This window comes from Solea senegalensis, linkage group LG19, assembly GCF_019176455.1.
Source record: "Solea senegalensis isolate Sse05_10M linkage group LG19, IFAPA_SoseM_1, whole genome shotgun sequence".
NCBI classification, from domain to species: domain Eukaryota; kingdom Metazoa; phylum Chordata; class Actinopteri; order Pleuronectiformes; family Soleidae; genus Solea; species Solea senegalensis.
The window spans coordinates 9,040,377-9,058,864 of record NC_058038.1 but is presented as its reverse complement, the minus strand read 5'-3'; the positions used below and the strand labels follow the sequence as shown (position 1 = coordinate 9,058,864).

The following is an 18,488-nucleotide window of genomic DNA, read 5'->3' as shown; positions in this document are numbered from 1 at the left end:
GCTGTGGCGACCCCTGAAGGGTAAAGCCTAAAGAAGAAGAGGGCTGTATTTTTTTGAATTGTTAATAGGTTTGTTGTGAAATAAACCTATTCATAAGAGGTAAAATAAACATAAAATGTGTCATTCTTGTTACACGCTGCAAAAATTACAAATTTTATGTTTATTCTACCTAGTATTCACATTTCAGTATAAGATGCAAAACCTTACACATAACATAAGAAGAAACCTTCCATTTTACAGAAGCAGGCCTTTTGTTTTTGTTTTGATTATTATTTTATTTTGAAAGCTGGAACCGGACGTTTGTTGTTTTATTTTGTGTGTTTTCCTCTGCTATTTCCGTCGGCCTCCTCGTCTATCTGCTTTCTCGCGTCAACCAAACCGACACCTGCGACTGTGGTCAGTTTGAATCGAGAGGATTTGATGTTTCAGCGATGATGTAATGATGGATATGTTCGAAGAACAGTCGTCGTGCTAACGTGCTTACCTTCAACGGACTCTGGTGATGTTGCCTTCCGCACGGAAACTGCCGGGTTCTGGCTGAGTTTTCGCTATGACTGGGTAAGAGGAAACTTGTTTATTGAGGGGAGAATTAAAAAACAAAAACACCAGTGTCTTGACGACACTATACAACGGGGTTTCAGGCACAAATGCGCCTCCTTTAGCGTCAGAATAGTGTGGTTAGCTTCGCTAACAAACGTAAAAGCCGAAAAGTAACGAGAGAGTTTGCTAACAAATTCATACCAACGTTAGCTGCATTTATTTATGTGGCTCATAGATTTTTGTTCCATGTCTGTAATTGTTTGTTTCTACCGATTGGTCACCGTGTAAATAAAGACGCATTTTAATAAGTGTTGGGAGTTTATTTATGTGATGTTTGACAGATATTTTATTGTCAGGATATGTCGTATATTATAGTAAAGAGCTGCAACTAATGATTATTTTCATAATCGATTCATATGTTGTTTATTTTTATTATTTATTTTTTGGTCCATAACATGTTATTGGACCTGGAAATGAAACCTGAAACCTGGAAATTATGATGTTCTCAAATGTCTTGTTTTGTCCACACCAAAATTATTCCTTGTTAATGATTATTTGTTATATAATGGAACAAAAAATCAACATAATACTCACATTTAAGAAGCTTAGTTCTTGAAAAAAAAACACGTAAGGCTACCTTTTCAATAAATCGAAAAACTGATTATCAAAAAAGTTGACAATTAATATAGTAATCAATTAATCGAACAATTGATACTGCTGATTATAGTTTGTGATAGTGAACAGAATATCTTTGTTTACCTATGGCTGGACATTTGTTAAGTCTGGATCTCACTTCTCCTGGGAATTTAGATGTATGGGTGCAATTTATTGATCTCAAACTGGGTAATGTCTGCAATCTAAATTGAAAAAATATTAAGTAAAATAACTTAAGAAGTACATACTCGTAGCTATGAAATCGGGAAGAAGTGTAAGAGATTAATCGAAAAAATCTGACTCATGTTTTCCTCTGTTCATCAGTACGAGGACGGACCTACGACCATTGATAGCTATTTTTAAAGTAAGTATTCAGTAGTATAAACTTATCAGTTGAATGCTTGTTGACAGACTGGATTTATCAGCATTTAAATCGTGTTTGGTTAAAAACACTGACTGAAATGTGTGTCTTTGTTCCCACTTCACAGATTGTCATCTTATTACCTTGCCAGCAAGATTTCCCAAACAGATTTTCAAATGAAAATGGAGGATATGCCCCTGTCAGGCCCAGACAACACCAAGCTGGAGGTGAGACATTGATGGATAGTAAATTAGTGGAAAGCCAGTTAATAATGTTCCGCTTTGTCAGAGATGAATGCTCGGCCTGTGTCAATTAATCTTATAGCTTTCTTGAGTGCATCACATGAAAGAGAAAGAAAATACCCACTGTGTAATTGTTCAGGTGCTGGGATTAGAAACCTATATGTGCTTTATAAGTTGTGTTCTCATATCCATGTGTTTTTCTCTGCAAAAATAAGACTTTAATGCAATCAAACATAGACAAATAATATGTTACATGAAATATTTCTCTGTCTTAAAAGCACAATTTCCATAATATTTTATTTGTGTTAAATGATTTATTTCATGTTCTAGGCCTTGGTCCATGACATCTACTCTGAACTGGTGGAAGATGCCTGTTTGGGTCTGTGTTTTGAAGTACACCGTGCTGTGAAACAGGGCTATTTCTTCTTGGATGAAACGGATCAAGAGAGCATGAAGGAGTTCGGTTGGTGTCCTGTCTTGTCCTCTGTATTACATTTCAAACATTCATTCAGCAGTCCACAACTATTTTATAGCTAAAGATGTAGTGAATCCTGAGCAGAGAATGAAATCACACTGCCTTCGTGTTTGAGCTTTGATGTGTGTGTGCATGTCGCTGCATGTGGGTCCACCCTTGTGAAACTGTTTACCCTCTCAATGCATAATTGCTCCAAACGCGGTGATGTAATCATGACACCTGGACTGAGATGCTATTTTTAATTCCTTTTCCTGCCGCATCTTTCACAGCACACAGTCACTGTAAACACACCTCTCAGCTGCCCAACACCATTCTACTAAACTTGAAACCGAGTATTTTATTTTTATACAGTCTATGATCTCAAAACCCATGACGTGGAGCTCTGCAGACCAAAGCATCTCACTCAAAAACTCAGAATCACTTACGTGTAGGTGACACTCAGGCTGGAGGAAGTTCTGGGGCTAGTGCAACATCTAGTGGCATTGAATATATCATATACATGCATTTTATAAGCTTTAAGTTTGTCCTTGTCTGTTCAGCTGTTCGTTTGTCCTTGCAATGTTTGGTCACAATGCTTCCCCACCTTCACTGCTCTTGTAGAAATTGTGGATCAACCAGGAGTGGACATATTTGGGCAGGTGTACAATCAGTGGAAAAACAAAGAGTGTGAGTGTCCAAACTGCAAAAGACTGATAGCAGCATCTCGTTTCGCACCACACCTGGAAAAATGCCTAGGCATGGGACGCAACAGCAGTCGTATCGCCAACCGCAGGTCGGTCAGTGAAATACTTGTAGTTGTATTGACACAAAGTAAATGTGTGTGATGATCTGATGGTGTTATTTTTAACAGGCTAGCCAGCAATAATAACATGAGCAAATCAGAGAGTGATCAGGAAGACAACGATGATCTCAATGATAATGACTGGTCGTATGGGGCAGAAAAGAAAGGTAAGCGCCTAAAAATAGTTTATCTTTAATCTACTATGTGTAAAGAGAATTAAGGTGGTTGCTCTCACATTATAATAGTTAAAGTTGTCCTTTTTACAGCCAAGAAGAGAAAGTCAGATAAGGTAGATGTTTTCTTTTTTTAATTAGTCTTACAATAAATATATACATATGTTTACCTTAATAGTCTTTTGTCTTGTGCAGAATCAAAATTCCCCAAGAAGATCCAAATCCCTAAAACACAAAAATGGTGAGTGAGTCAGGTGTTTATTTTCTGAATATGGTCACAACACACAGCAGAATAACTTGTCATATACATTATGTTATTGTTTGTTATAATAATCATTCTTTTAATATATGATGTTGTTTACATTTACAAGATTTTTAGTGTAAGGAGGGCTAACAGATATTTTTTCCCCCAGGTGAACTTGGGAGCAGCATCAGTACAGAGCCCTATAAGGTAACTCTTCTCTTCTCTTCTCTTCTCTTCTCTTCTCTTCTCTTCTCTTCTCTTCTCTTCTCTTCTATTCTCTTCTCTTCTCTTCTCTTATATTCTCTTCTATTCTCTTCTCTTCTGTCTCATATTGTAAACAAACTGCACAGTTGTGATTATGGTGTGTCTTTCTTATTTCCAGTATAACTACAGCACCGGCATCAGTTATGAATCCTTAGGTCCTGATGAAGTCAGATCCCTTCTATCGACAGTAAGGAACTTTCATTAATCCGTGAAAGCATTCTGAACTTTTCTCCCGTTCTATTGTATTTGATAATAAAACATGTTTTTTATTCAAGTACTCGTTTGCTTCAACAGCAATGTGGGGTGATCTCTGAACACACCAAGAAGATGTGTACCAGGTAATTACTGTATAATCTACTGGCACATGGACAAAAAAAATGTCCACACTGGGAAATCTTTTGTGTAGCTAACATCTGGGATAATTCAGGATAGACTCAGGTACTGTAACACCTTTCCTTATGTCATCTATAGTTTGAGGTTAGTCTTTATGCCCCTCTTTAGTTTTGCCTTTCGGTGAAACTTTGTCATGGGAGAGTGTCCAGTACTAAACCACTTAAAAATGTTCTCTGAAACTTAAGTTCATGTTTGCATATGAACTCTGGAAGCATGATCAGTTTCATCCATCACGTATGTTGAGACTAACTCAATGGTACACAAGTGGCAACTCATTAGACCAGTGATTGATGTGCTTTCTCTGCAGAAGTATTACGCAGAGACAAATTTGTAATCAGACCATGGAAGACTGTCAGTGACCAAATTCTAACATATAATCATCATCACCCTTTAATAAATCTTGCTGTTGTTCCTCCTCATGTGATTGGTCACTGACTGAGTCTGCAGCAGTCCGTTCCACCTCCATCCCTCCACCCCTCCCTGTGGCTGTAGTGAGAAGCAGGGTGGTTCATGTAAATGTGTGAGGGACGTGGACGGCAACAATCGGGGATGTATAATGCCACCTTGTGTCCCACCAGGTCTCAGCGGTGTCCCCAGCACACGGACGAACAGAGGAGGGCCGTCAGGGTGTTCCTCCTGGGGCCGTCCGCGTGAGTGTGCCCTGTCCCCCCCGCCCCCGTCACCCTCCCCTCACCCACAAGTGTCCCCTAACAAAAGTCAAGTTTGAATGAGTGTTTTGACCATCATGGTGCAGGTGCTTGCGGACACAAGCTCACTGTTCCTGATCATGACTAGAGACGGGAGCTGAACAATGATGGTAGCCAGTGTTGTGAATAACTCTGGTACAAAGGCTGAGTTGTGTCAACAGAATAGTACTGTACACTGTTGCTAAAGGGAGTTTTTCTTTGTGACCTTTTATCATAAATTGAAGGGTTTTTGTCCTGGATGATTTGTGCAGGTGTAGTAAGCCACACTTTTGATCACAAAGCTTGTTCACATTAATCGTCATTATATTCATAGTTGACTCTTTCTTTAGCTCTTTCTTCACTTTATGTCATAAAGTCATTGTATTGCAATTGTATTACAACTGTATTTAAGCGTAATTAAGGCCTCATTTAGACCTGATATTGACATGCGTATGGAGGGCTCTGATCACATGCAGACAGCAGAAGTACCTGCATGAACGCATTTAATTCATCCTGAATATATTCTCAAATCCAGTAACAAAAACACATTTGGATGTGGTTTGAGGATACATGTTTTATTTTATTATTATTATTTTGGGGTGGAGTGGCTCAGTGGTTAAGACCCTACCTTGTGTACCAAAGACATCATGGTCGCAAGTTCGATTCCACCCCTGGCTAATTGTACTTGATTCCATTGTAAGTCGCTTTGGATAAAAGCGTCTGCTAAATGACATGTAATGTAATGTAATTTTATTTAACCAGAAAAAAACAAATTGAGATTAAAAATCTCTTTTCAAGTGTGTCCTGGCCAAGACAGGCAGCAGCAGCAGCAGCACAGTTACAAAGTACAACAAGTTTACAGACAAAGTCAGCAGCAGTATGTACTGTACAGTTAAATAACATTAAAGAATCAAATATGCAATTTTCAGGATCACAATCTTAATCTTAAAACCCCACACAATCATAAAAAGTTGTCCAGCATTCTCCCTCAAAACATGTGCTCAAGTTCCTGAGCTGACGACCTCTGACCCGCTTCACAGTGAACTGACAGTATTTTGTACACTTGTCATGGCCTAATGATTAATTCATCTGTAGCCAGCTCTGCAATATTGACACAGATCGACAGATTATTTCTTTTTTGTAACGAGCAAAAACGTATCAAGATAAGCAGCGTGAGTCGGGCTTTGAGTTACTCGATAAAAACATAACTTTGTTCTTGGCACAGGTGAAGTGCAGTCCAACACATGTGGTCGCATTTAGGAGACACATTTAGGAGACATATTTAGGATGCATTTCATGAATTGTAATTGCCGCTGTCTGCATGTGTTCAGATCTCTCTCTCACTCTCACACTCACACTCTCTCTCTCTCCCTCTCTCCTTTGTGACAGGCCGCCCCTGCCCGACACAGACCCAGTAGTGGAGAGTGACAGCTTTGACATTCCAGATGGACAGACCCTGATGAGTCGTCTGCAGTGGGAAGACTCTCCTGATATTTCACCCGCTGACTCGGCCTCATCTAAAACCAGTAAGGAAATACAATGCAGTGCACTGAAAATAATTTATTTAAAGGGTGATTGTAAAGACAGTGATTTTTTTTGTCCCTCACAGGCACCAACCACTCAGATTCAAGAAAGCCTAAGAAGAAGAAGAGGACTTCTCTCAGTTTGAATAGTGGAGGAGGAGGAGGAGGAGGAGGAGGAGGAGTAGGAGTGAGTCTGACTGGAGGCTGCAGCAGCGGCAGCAGCTCTCAGAGTAACATCAGCTTGTCGACCAAAAAAAAGAGGCCCAAACTCACAGGACCTTCCATTTCAAGTATCTATGATGACTTAAACTAGCAACAGCTCGTTTGTTGGACAGGATCTGCCCTCCTCTGATTATAATCCCCCCTGTCTTCCCTACATTTATAGTTCTAAACGTGGTGGGATTAAACTTGATTTAGTAGCTATTTAATCAGTCTGCCTTAACAAGTAAGGCATCTCAATTTTAATGATGGTATTTTTTCCTGTTCAAGATCATAGTGTTCTAAAAAGATGGGTCAGATTCCAGTCAGTGTCTGAAAGTACTTACAAGGAAACTCGGGTCCTTTACACTCTGAAGACTGCACTGTTCCAAATTACAAAAAAACTAAGAGTGCTGTGTGTTGACAATGCTCTTATGTGGCACTTTAGTAGCTGCTCTAGTGATTTATTGCGATAAGTTAATTCGACATAGTTACTCTTAAAAGTGTGGAAAGATTAACATCAGGTTATTTCTATTTACACTTTGACCAAGATAATGCACACGGATGAAGATTACACCCTTAGCTTATTCATCAGCATTTAAGATGTTGTCAGCAATGTCAACTTCCTGTCCATTGCTGCCGTTACCTTTCCACTTCTTCCACCCGACGTCACCCCATGTTTGGTGAGTTAGACAGATAGACTAACATCACAGCCAGAGAGCAAAGCTTCTTTGTGTCGATTTAAGCTTTGTGTGGTATTTAAAGTTGATTTATATTCAGACCACAGATATGAAAAAAAACATAAGGGTAGTAGCTTTAATATGGACTTAAACAGAGCCTCCTCACTTGAAACAAGTCTCTCCACCTGCTTCTGGGACTTTGCTGCAGGGTTTTGTTTATCCCTTTCAGCCAAGAGAGCTTTAGTGAGATCTTACACTGATGGTGATAAATCCTGACTCGCACTCCTTCAGCACATCCTGATTTTTAGTGCGTTTAGTTTAGTGGTCAAGGCTCGGCTCCATGTTTTAATCAGTGCAAAGATTTGTTTTATATGGCAAAAGTTCTACTGCCCATTAATCAACCGAAGGAGAAAATTGTGCTGTACAATAGTAAATACTGTATTACATTATACATAGATCATAAGAGGGTGTCACAGCACATGAAACAGCAGGAAAGCCACATAAATAAGAACATGATTGTCCAGATTTCTTCTGGTGTTGTGCTCATCTTGCTGTTAAAAGTCAAAATACCTGATTTGGGAAAAAAAAGGCTTATAAGGAGACTAAAGTTGACTTTTAATATATAACCAATCAGTTTTTCTTTGTGGCTCCAAACCTATTCCCTCAATATCATGAAAAGGTTAAAGTCTTAATTGTGGTTTTCTGACACCTTCAGGGACTCTGTCTTTGTCGTGACCTCCTAAACCATCCCCTCCTTTTTATGACTTGATGGTCACTTATACTCGGTCGTGGCGAGACATGCTTTTTAATTCAACACGCGTATCCTGTAGTACTCATCATCAGCTTTTTAATTTTAGCATGGTATTGCACAGGTGTGTGTGTGTGTGTGTGTGTGTGTGTGCGCGCGTGCGTGCGTGTGCTGACTTACTTCAGCGTGAGAGTCACTGTGTTTGTGTGTATTGTTTATATTTGCATAAAACTATGCATCCTAGAATGTGACATTTTTGTGTATGTGTCATTTAAAAAAAAAAAATAATACTTAAGTGTTTACATCAACAATAAGGTTAAGTTTTAATTTGTCACTGCCTATTAAGTGATGTGTATATTAATATTATTATTATTATTCTTATTTGTGTGTAAATGCAGATTTTGATATTTGACAAGCCTAAAGGCTTTTAGGGCACATGTATAGTACGTGCATATGACATGAGATAAAAAATGGAATCATAATTCTGACATTTTCCTACCTTCAGGACTCGCCAGTTTATTGTAAAATAATTCTACGTATAAGTAGGTCAATGCTAAAACTCTTGCTTGTCATTCGTGATCATGAGCGATGCATCTGCATCTTGTAAGCCTGTAATAAACAATGTGTGTTGTTAGAGGTGAAGATGAATGACTTGCTTTAGTGAACTTCTCAGAATTGATGTTTAAGGGTTTTATTTTCTTTAAGGCTTGATTATTGCAGTGAACAACAATACCAGTGTCAGTCTAATATAGTGTTTTGCCTCTTTTAACAACCTAGTTGTCATTATATTTGCATTGATGCATTTAGCACCAGCCCTTTCAACATAATGCTGCAAGACAGACATATGCAGTTCTTACGCATGTCCTTGTCAAGGACACGGTGGTGGACATCTCCTCAAAGCATTTTGTTTGTGTAGTGAAGTAGTTACACTTACGATATCGTATTGATTACTCTTTTCTTTATTTGATATCCAATCCAGTGGTTTTTGCTCAAGTATGACCAATACCCATGGCTGAGTATTGTGTCTATTGCATCTAAATATTCAGGCTTCTAGGCCTGTTTATGATCACAGTTGCATAACGTTGTACTCGGCTTACTTAAATGATGCAGCACAACCTGAACTCCCCAATACAACTAAGCCAGCTACAGTTTTGAGAAGCAGGGCTTCTAATGTAGAAACGACCACTCCTTCAGCAGTTTTATTTTTCAACATTTTATAAACAAAAACTAACCCCATCTCCCTGTAATATCAAAGTAAGGTGTTCTGCAGGTCATGTACTTTTTCCCCAGGTGTTTTTGTATACTCTGTATTTAATCAGGCATATTTAGGTTTTTCCAGTGTGATCAAAATAATGGAATTTCCATTGTATGACGACTTGTTTCCACATTTGTTTGTTTGTCAGTGTCTGCAGTGACATGTGTGCTCTTTTGAATCTTTTTTTGCAGTGAAGTCCTGTGACGTGCACTAAAGGTAAACAGTGGTTGAGACGCTTCTGTGGGAAGTGACCCAGTTTTTGTGGATGAAGCAAACAAATGTTGGATCTCCTTTGGCTCATTCTGTATCTGTGTGAGTGCTGTGGGTTTTCAGTATTTATTTTTTCACACACAATTTCACATGGGTGCATGTGTGAATGACTCTTGTATCTGAACAAAATGTGATATCTGGGTTTTTCCATCACTGCCATGCATAGCTATGTTTGTATATAAATAAACACAAATCACAATCGGAGGTCACTTCTTTAGACCACAAACAGATACTGTAACAGGTTTGGTTTGAAATGCTTTAATCTGAGACATCACTGAAGCCAGAGCAGTCCAGCATTATCAGGAGAGCTGAATATCCCCCTCCAATTTTAAGTGCCAGATGCAGGTTCACCCGATTCATTTGATCTTTTTATTTACAGAAAATACATAATACAGTATATTTACATTATCTTCTCAAAAAAAGGCTTTATTTTAATGACTAGGGATTATTTTAGTTTCTGAGCACAGCATTGATGTAGCTGTATAGTTTGTATTTGCCTACACTGCTTGAATCATTCACATAATGCAAAGTAATGTTAAAAAGTCAAACTGGCACACAGCACAACAGAGAATGGTTCCAGAAGATAGAGATTCTTGCATTTATCAGGTTTTCTATATCTTTAAACACAGAAACTGGACTAACAATTAAAAGAAAAAAAAAGCAGACAAGATAAAGCAAGAGTATTAAAACGTGGTGTGATCCACTAAGTCATTTTTGAAGAGAAGCTAAATTATGGTTCAGTTAAAGCAGATGTTCACTTACTGTAGATTATTTACCCACATATATTGTACAATCACCCATTTTCTTGGAACATGCACAAACAGGCTGAGTTCACCACCCATACACGCATACACTCCAGTCACCTGTATTTATAGAGGCCTTTTTTGATTAGTCCATGTCTACAAATACCCACCCACCTACTGTGGTTATTTTTACCACAAAACATTTGGCTTACAAGCGTGTGCCCTCTACCTTTTTAGCGGCTGTGCATCCCAAATATGAGAAAGCTGAAGAACACAGTGACTCCTACCAGGGAGATGGTCGCAGGGGCAGTGAATAACTGCCTATAGTTGATGCGGAAGTACCACACCACAGCCAGTACCACCACGAACACAGGAACCACCAGGCTGCTGGTGCTAATGGCCACACCTGCAGCTCTGAATCCCCCTGACCCGACTCCTGTCCCAGACTCGGCTCCCTCCTCTGGACTGACCTCACGAAGAGCCGGGGAGACATGGCAGTGGATCACGCTGTTATGTGAGATGTTTAGGGCTAACAAAGTCTTCTTAGGATCCTGCAGCAGTTGGCCTTGGTAGATTAGTTTTATTTGATGCTCCCGACCTGAGAAGTATTTACTGGAGAAGAAAAGAGGGGGAAAAAGAAGAGAAGAGCCATTAAAAAGGAATAGATTTTAGATTTAAGTTTGTATGTTCAGTCAACTCAGTGTTAAGAACATCACTTAGCTTTCATGTGTTAAGCTGATGGTGAGGGAAGGAGCTATGTGTATGTCTGTCACAGCACAGCTTTGTCAAGTTGTGTGTCAACTGGAGGAGGCATATGCGGCACTGTGGATACTGACACTGTTGCAACAGAGTGTCGCAACCAATGGTGTTTTTTGTTTTGTTCATAGACCATTTTTTCTCAATCCTATGTAATGTGTATATTTTAAACCTACCTCTTTAATTCTCCGATTGTATCCTGTGGTTCGACAACAGCCAACTCTTCAGTGTCATTCAAGAACTTAAGTCGTACAGAAATGGAAGTTGTAGTCGTGGTGGTCGTGGTGGGGGTGATGGTACTGGTCAAAACAGGAATAGACTTTCTGACACTTTTATCTTCCCTCTTCCAGTTCTTCATCATCATCATCCTCATCATCTTCATCATCATCAACTTCATCCTCATCATCAGAATTATGCAGTCTTTCAGCCTGTGGTTGCTTGCTCTGAATGTCCAGCAGAAGATCTGTCCTAACTCCCTCTGCTTCCTCCCCCTCTCCTCTCTCACTCCCCGGCTCACCGTCATCTGACTTGTTTTCCTGTGACGGTGGGGGAGTCTGCTGTTCAGGCGGATCGGCGCTGGGAGAGCTTCCGCTGTAAGTGTCATGGCCCCCCAGTCCGATGAGAGACGCATGAGCGCCCACAGTGAGGATGGTGCCCAGTATGTGGTCTCCACGATCGGCCACATGAGTTGAGAGCCAAGCCATGACAAGTGCCAGGACCAGGAGCAGCACACCTCCTGCTGCTGTGACCTCCCCCTCCATCCCGTCCAACATGGTCAGTGCACACACTGCCATCTCTGTCTTCCTCACCTGCTAAAGACAAAAATCGAAGAAAAACACAAACAATGTTACAATCAAAATGCAGCAAAAGCCTGATCATAGATGAAGGGCTGGGTGTTGATTAAAATGTTTAATATGGTATCAATATTGATATCTGGAATACTTTATACGAAATCTATTTTTACAAAGATTTACATTACTGTCAAATTCTTCTGTTTTTCAGCCAACATGTTAACAGACTCAAAGCAGTTTGTCTATTGGCTTATCAACACTAATTACATCAATTCCATCAAAAATGAAATTAAATGACACCACATCTATATTTATGACAGAGGAAGTTCAGCCGATACCACAAGAGTACTGAAGTATGATACCTAGCTCTAACAACATGTCATCATCTACAGCTGCTTTTCCACCAAAGGTAGTACAGTGCAGTTCACTATGACATCATCACATCAGTGTGACACAGTGTAGCACACTAATAAACTCAAGGAGGAAAAACAAGACTCAGTAAACACTGCTGTGCTGGAATTCTATTTTAAAAAGAAACACAAAAATCCTTGAATACTTTCTCATCATGTCATAATGTGTTTTCCCCATTCCTGTTAGTCAGCATTCTCTGTTGACCAATCTCAGATTGCAGTGTATGTAGCTCCACCCCACCCTTTAAGCAACAGACCACTATGCTGGGTCAAAGCATGGGACAGTAAATATCAGTTGTTTTGATGACTTTCACAACTTTTTACTATTGAACTGAGAACAATGATGTGATGCATAATTAGTAAAACAGATACAATGGAGATAGATGGAGCATCTCTTAACATAGCTTTCTCCCTCTTCTACAGCCAGGTAACATCTGCCTAAGTTTCCCCTCATTCGTATGAGCAGTGTCACTGCGCAGAGACATCAAGTCGCATCACTCAGAGAGTGAAACTGTCAGGGACTGTTTACAATGGAGCGCCTAAATTGATGAATTAAAATATTGATATCGATTATTGTATTGCATGAGGACGAACAACAATATATCACCATATCGATATTTTGACACACCCCTACATATTAGCATATCTATATGCCCTATTTGTAAAGTGATACTGAACAAAACATAGAAATAGAACATACAAGAGTAAAAACCAAATTTCACTCTATCTGTTGCTTCTATTTGTCCTGTTTTGAGTCAGATTGTTTTGCTTGATGATGAAAACTTTGTCTTTTATTTCTTAAAATTGGAACAATAATCGCATAGTTCAGATGGAGTGAACTTTGACCTTACACCTTAGATCAAAGCTACTCTACATGAAACAGTCATTACACAATCATCGAGTTTCAGTCCATGAAAGTCACGATGCCGAGCAGCAAAACACGATCAGCCGTTTTGGTAACAAAATGGAAGACAACAAACTGTGATCCAGTCATAAGGTGTGATCATGTGGAAAAGTTGTTTAGCATGAAAACAGCTGTATTGAGTTCAGATCCGAAACAACAGCAACCGTCGGCGCTGCTCAACAGCTGTTGTCTTGTAACTATGATACTATAGTTCCACCACACACCTACTCAAAGCCCCGCAGTGATACGTCATGTCTGTCGTTATATTCTGCCCTTCTGTGCACCAGATGTAGATGTTTAAGTTCACCTCCTTCTAACGCACACTTTAGCGAGTCAAGCTGTGGCTGTAGGCTTTAGCTTGAGAGCTAGCTCGCCAGCCCACACTGCTAGCCGAAAAACGTCCTTCGGTAGTTAACGACTCTCGCTGCTCGGCTTGATTATGCGCCAACGTCTTACAAAAAAACAACGGAAATGTATTATATTTGTGTGGATGAGTTAAAGTTGTTTTAGTGTAGAAATGACGCGACCTTACCTGCCCGCAGCTAGCTCAGAGCATGTTTGAAGACTGAGCTAAACACTAGTTAGCAGTTGCTAAACCCCACATAATAAACACAGCGCAGGCGGTGTGACGTCATCCCCGTCATCCCGTGGCAGACGGAGCGCTTGTTTCTGTTAGGGGACACACCGGTGAGTATGTATATCAAGCTGTTTTAACTTTTAATAGCCAGGTTTGACTGCCTGGAATTATCATTACGGATATCTGTGACGTAATTTTTGACTAGTTGTAATTTCATTGTGGCTAGTATAAATTGTAGTTGTAGATATCGGTGACGTCATTCCTACTAGTCGAAACTACAGTTATAGATATCTGCAAGTCAGCTTTTACTTATCAAAAGGACGTCACAGACATTTTTTACAAACCAGGATGACGTCACTTTTGCCATCCATGTGTATGGGGTTTGTCATAGATATCTGCAACAAAGGACAATGTACACATCTTCAACTGAGGATAATTAAAAATAACTTCAATTTGAATGCCAGGAAATTATGACTGAATAATAATGATTTTTAAAAAAAGTTATTTTGCCAGTAGAAATGTCTGAGATATTTGGTCAAATAAAAAATATTTTTGCCTCTAATTTTGATAAATTCAGGCTAATTAGATATGGTTATATTAAAAAATCATACTTTAAAATGCATTTGAAAATGTATTAATGCATTCAACCTAAATTAAAATGCACCACAATTATTTATATGTACATAATTATCATACATAGAATATGTCTTACAGCTCCAATGGTATAACTCCATGTTATATTTAGATTTATAACAGCACTTTAATGCAGATATTAAAGTCAGACGGCAAAACCAACAACAAGCATTCCTTGTGACTATAAAAAATGATAAGACATTGTGCTGGTGGTAAAAGTGCTTTTATTTCTCCCAAAATGTCCAAACAAAAATGTAAATATTAATTTTGCATTGTTCACACAACAAAGTAATAATAAATAATTTAAAGTTTGCACAAAAAAAACAAGTGAAAAAATATATAGCTATAGATTTTATTTGTACATTTCAGACAATATTTCTGAACAAGCACCACCGTGCTACAACACTTGGGCTGCAATGATTCACTGATTATGTATCAATTATCATTTTCAGGTTTGGTAAACATGTTCTGACATTTTATGGACCTAATAAGTTCCTGATTAATTGAAAAAATAATCAACGGATTAATACATTTTGATAAAATAGTTACTTGCTGCTCTATACAACACACAGTCAATGGAGTGTTCCATCATTACGCAGCAGCACATAATCCCTCACAGAAGTGGGAATGTCCAGTTTATTGACTGCTGAGTGACACCGGGCTCCGAGGCGCAGGCGTAACGCACATCGACAGAGATGCTGCAGAGCGCGAGGCTGTCCACTGCGCTGACGCACCAAGTCAAAGAAAGCCTGATGCTCCTGAGGTAGAGAGGAAGAAACCGAGACACTGGTTATAAAGAACAACAAAACAGGAAGTGGTTCAACGTTGTAAAGAACTCATACTGTATACCTCATATATCTCAGCAGGCAGAGAGTCCATCCAGTCACAGGGAGGAACACATGTATATGAGTTCAGCATCACTTCCAGAGTGGCAGGAGAGAGGATGCACTGCTTTAGCATCTACATGTACAGAGGGCATGAACAAAGGAAAGGAAAGGAAATTTGAAGTACATCAAAAATAGTCAAACTACATTAAAAAAAGAGCAGAGGATCAATAATTGAACAGTTTCCTGATTCTGTAATGAGGCAAAACAATAACAATATAATTTTCTTCAACATATATCAATATTATTTTTATGCGTTGAGCACATTAAGACATAACATCTCTAAATCTTTTGACCTCAGGAATGTGAAATTATTCCTGTTGTGTTTTCTGTCCATAAAGAAGTTTAAAATCACAATTAACAAAAATACATTTGAAATTATATGACATTTATAACAATAATTAGTAATTTCAATATTAAAAAAGATTTATTTCATGATATTGTTTTTGGCTATATCATCGAGCACTAATTGTAATAATCGGTCGCCCTAGTTTTCAGCCATTTTCTTTTCACAGTTTTTCTGCTTTTCTCTGCATTAGATAACACTTAAACGTCTGGTGTGCAAGAATTAGTGACATCTAATGGTGACACTGGAGAATGTAAAGAAAAAATTCGATTCCTCCACTCCCTCCTCCCTTTCTCATGCACGTCAAGGAGTTTGTTCACACTTCTGTAGAAACATACAAGATGGTAAATAGGCTCATAAAAAAAGACGAATTCTAAGGCTTCAAAAATCAAAAAAGCTATTTTATACGTATACAATCATATATATGGATAGTACATTAAACCTCTGCCAATAAACCCTCCTAAATATCACACACTGGACATTTTACATGTATGTGTTACCATATTCGCTTCCAGACCTTTGGTAAAACAGACTTGGCTCCATAGTTCAAAAGCGACCGTGCTATTTCTTCAGGTTGCTGGTCCAGATAATCTTCCATCACCTTAATACACAAGGGGAAAAAAAGAGTTCATATCACAGCATGAGCTTAAATATCCATGGTCATAAATCTATGTTTTATGACTGTCCTTTAAAATACTAAACTATTTTACTTAAATTTCACCCAGCCCTTATTTACTACCTGTAACAGGCAGTCCATTGGTGTGTATCCTACACAGTTTGCGACATCGGCCTTTGCTCCATGCTGCAGGAGGATGTCTACGATCCTAGAGCAACAGTTTGCGCAGGCATTGTGCAGTGGGGTGTGCTTCTTCCTGCCTGCAATTTTGGGGTCGGCTCCTGCACCCAGTAGCATCTGAATCACTCTGAGGTACCGGCCGGATTCCGACGGCCTCTCGGCTCCAGAGCAAGCAGCGTTCAGAGGAGTCTCCCCTTCACGATTTGTGGCCAACACGTCTGCCCCGTGGCTCAGGAAGAGCTCCACATGCTCCTCCAGGCCTCGCCGAGCCGCCACGTGTAGAGGTGTGAGCCTCAACTCCTTCATCCTCACATTGACCTCGGCATCTCCTTCTAAGAGCAACTCTGCACAGCTGAAACAAGGTGCCAGTTTTCTAATCAAGCCATGCACAAGCACTGAGAATACAAAATCACTGCATGTTTTTTGTAGTTAAAAGCCTTTATGGCATATTTAATTTTCTTATTTTGTTGGCACATCATTTTTAAAGAAAACATTATAGGTCCAGTGTGTAAGATTTAGTGACACACTCAAAATGCATGCTCTGGCTGGTTTGTCTCCTCAAGTAGAAACATGGCAGCACAAGATGACGGCCTCTGTGAAGTACATTATATGCTGCCAATAAACCCTCTTAAATGTGACACACTGGACCTTAAAGATGAACCTTGAACAGTTATATTAGCTTCTTGATAACTCACTGGAATGACTGTGCAGATGTGCAGAGGTGAAGAGCAGCACTACCATCTGCGGTCAACAGTTCAGCATCTGCTCCGTGAGAAAGAAGCAGCCCGACGCAGACAGCGTGGCCACCTATGCAAGCGTCGTGGAGAGCCGTGTTGCCCCCAGGGTCTGCGTTCACCTCAGCTCCACGAAACAGCAGCTCCTCCACACATCCTGAATGTCCTCTGCTGGCAGCCAGACGTAAAGCTGAGCTTTGCTTCACCTTGGAGCTCATCGTCCACATGCCTGACAGAGGAATGGAAAGATTGTTAAATATCAACAAAAAAACATTAATGTAAGATAATACAAAAAATACGTTTTTTTAAAAAGTCTTACCCATCTCTGGAGCCCATACCATCTCCTCATGCACTGTCTCCATAAGTGCGTTCACCATCGCTGGGTCCTTCAGCACTGCATACACTCCTCTCATGTCTCCACACATGAAGGTGTTGTGGACAGACGTGTCCCTACATCGCATCTGGGGTGGAGGAGCCCGGACCTCCTGAAGATGCTGCTGCTGTCTGGATGGAAGCCTTGGAGCTCGTGGCAGCGGGGCTCTGGTCAAAGCTCTCCTCTGGGCCAACGCTCGTCGAGCATCCTCCCATTCCTGAAACTCCCGCTCCACTCTCAGAGAGCGCAGTGTCGTAGACGTGAACGGAAATGTCTCCCTTGACATGACACCTTGTTGTCGGCACAAGAAAAATTCCCCAAAAAATATTTTACACCTGATTTAAAAGTAATGCTTTACTCCATACAGTTAAGTAAATAAGTTAAGCAATGAATCAAAGGCTCTTGCTGAGCAATACTGTGAGAAGAAATGTCATCCTACTCACCCTTTACTGGAACTGCAGTGAGTCACTGTACGAGAGTAGATCAAATACTTTTACTTTCACTTTACAACTGAAACCAACTGTGTTACTTATTCAAGTTAAAACATGTCAAAAGAACCCAACAACAGCCCTCAGAATGTTGCGTCCTTCCTCTGTGAGCACACTTAGGCTTAGACGCAACTTCAGCACTCGTTATTAATAGATCAGAATGCAAGCTGACACTTGACTTCTCCAGTTTAGCCACTAGATGGCAACGTTGCTCCAGCATGTATCTGTTCAAAAACAAGTCATCTGCACTAAAAAAAAGTCAGATACACAACACCCACCAAAAATCAAGCTTAATGGAGTGTTTTAAATTATAATGTTGTGTTATATTGTGCTTTAGCATATAAGATGACAGGGTTTTGATTTAAATTGATAAATGCTACGAAAAATCAAATCACTTTTCAATGTTGAAGTGTGGGAATGGTTGAATGTGAAACTGTAGTGTAAAGCAGCTCAAGACTAGAAAAGCTGTATATAAATATAGACCATTAGTAACTCTTCTTCTAATGATTTTATTTCGTAGAAACGTGTAACAAAGATAGAGGAAAAGGAGTGGAGTAAAAGTTAAA

General features: G+C 39.6%; 4 protein-coding genes across 7 annotated transcripts in view; 2 read left to right on the top strand and 2 right to left on the bottom strand.

Annotated features, from left to right (window-relative positions):
• The window catches only part of gjc1 (gap junction protein gamma 1), a 797,916-nt gene that overhangs the window by 573,672 nt on the left and 205,756 nt on the right, over positions 1 to 18,488 (top strand). The gene's annotated exons all lie outside the window — the stretch shown is intronic.
• On the top strand, positions 334 to 8,604 carry atxn7l3a (ataxin 7 like 3a). Its single transcript, XM_044050478.1, has 14 exons — positions 334 to 558; positions 1,519 to 1,558; positions 1,683 to 1,782; positions 2,128 to 2,260; positions 2,873 to 3,044; positions 3,123 to 3,220; positions 3,320 to 3,342; positions 3,422 to 3,467; positions 3,640 to 3,677; positions 3,853 to 3,921; positions 4,029 to 4,072; positions 4,706 to 4,777; positions 6,203 to 6,339; positions 6,423 to 8,604. The coding sequence occupies exons 3-14, from the start codon at positions 1,732 to 1,734 to the stop codon at positions 6,647 to 6,649; spliced, it is 1,110 nt and encodes a 369-aa protein (XP_043906413.1). The 5' UTR covers positions 334 to 558; positions 1,519 to 1,558; positions 1,683 to 1,731; the 3' UTR covers positions 6,650 to 8,604.
• On the bottom strand, positions 9,730 to 13,743 carry tmub2 (transmembrane and ubiquitin-like domain containing 2). Its single transcript, XM_044050487.1, is given in 4 exon segments — positions 9,730 to 10,842; positions 11,163 to 11,326; positions 11,328 to 11,798; positions 13,624 to 13,743. Coding segments are annotated over 3 exon segments (996 nt in total). The 5' UTR covers positions 11,781 to 11,798; positions 13,624 to 13,743; the 3' UTR covers positions 9,730 to 10,463.
• asb16 (ankyrin repeat and SOCS box containing 16) lies at positions 14,640 to 18,085 on the bottom strand. Of its 3 annotated transcripts, XM_044050461.1 has the most exons (7): positions 17,878 to 18,085; positions 17,381 to 17,725; positions 17,023 to 17,290; positions 16,271 to 16,679; positions 16,049 to 16,132; positions 15,151 to 15,261; positions 14,640 to 15,059 (listed from the first exon to the last, which is right to left on the bottom strand). In XM_044050461.1, exons 2-7 carry the CDS (start codon positions 17,718 to 17,720, stop codon positions 14,874 to 14,876), a joined length of 1,398 nt encoding a protein of 465 aa, XP_043906396.1. In that variant the 5' UTR covers positions 17,721 to 17,725; positions 17,878 to 18,085; the 3' UTR covers positions 14,640 to 14,873. The 3 variants fall into 3 exon arrangements, with proteins under 3 accessions (XP_043906396.1, XP_043906397.1, XP_043906398.1); XM_044050462.1 differs by lacking the exon at positions 17,878 to 18,085 and having other exon boundaries at positions 17,381 to 17,867; XM_044050463.1 differs by lacking the exon at positions 14,640 to 15,059 and having other exon boundaries at positions 15,208 to 15,261; positions 16,032 to 16,132.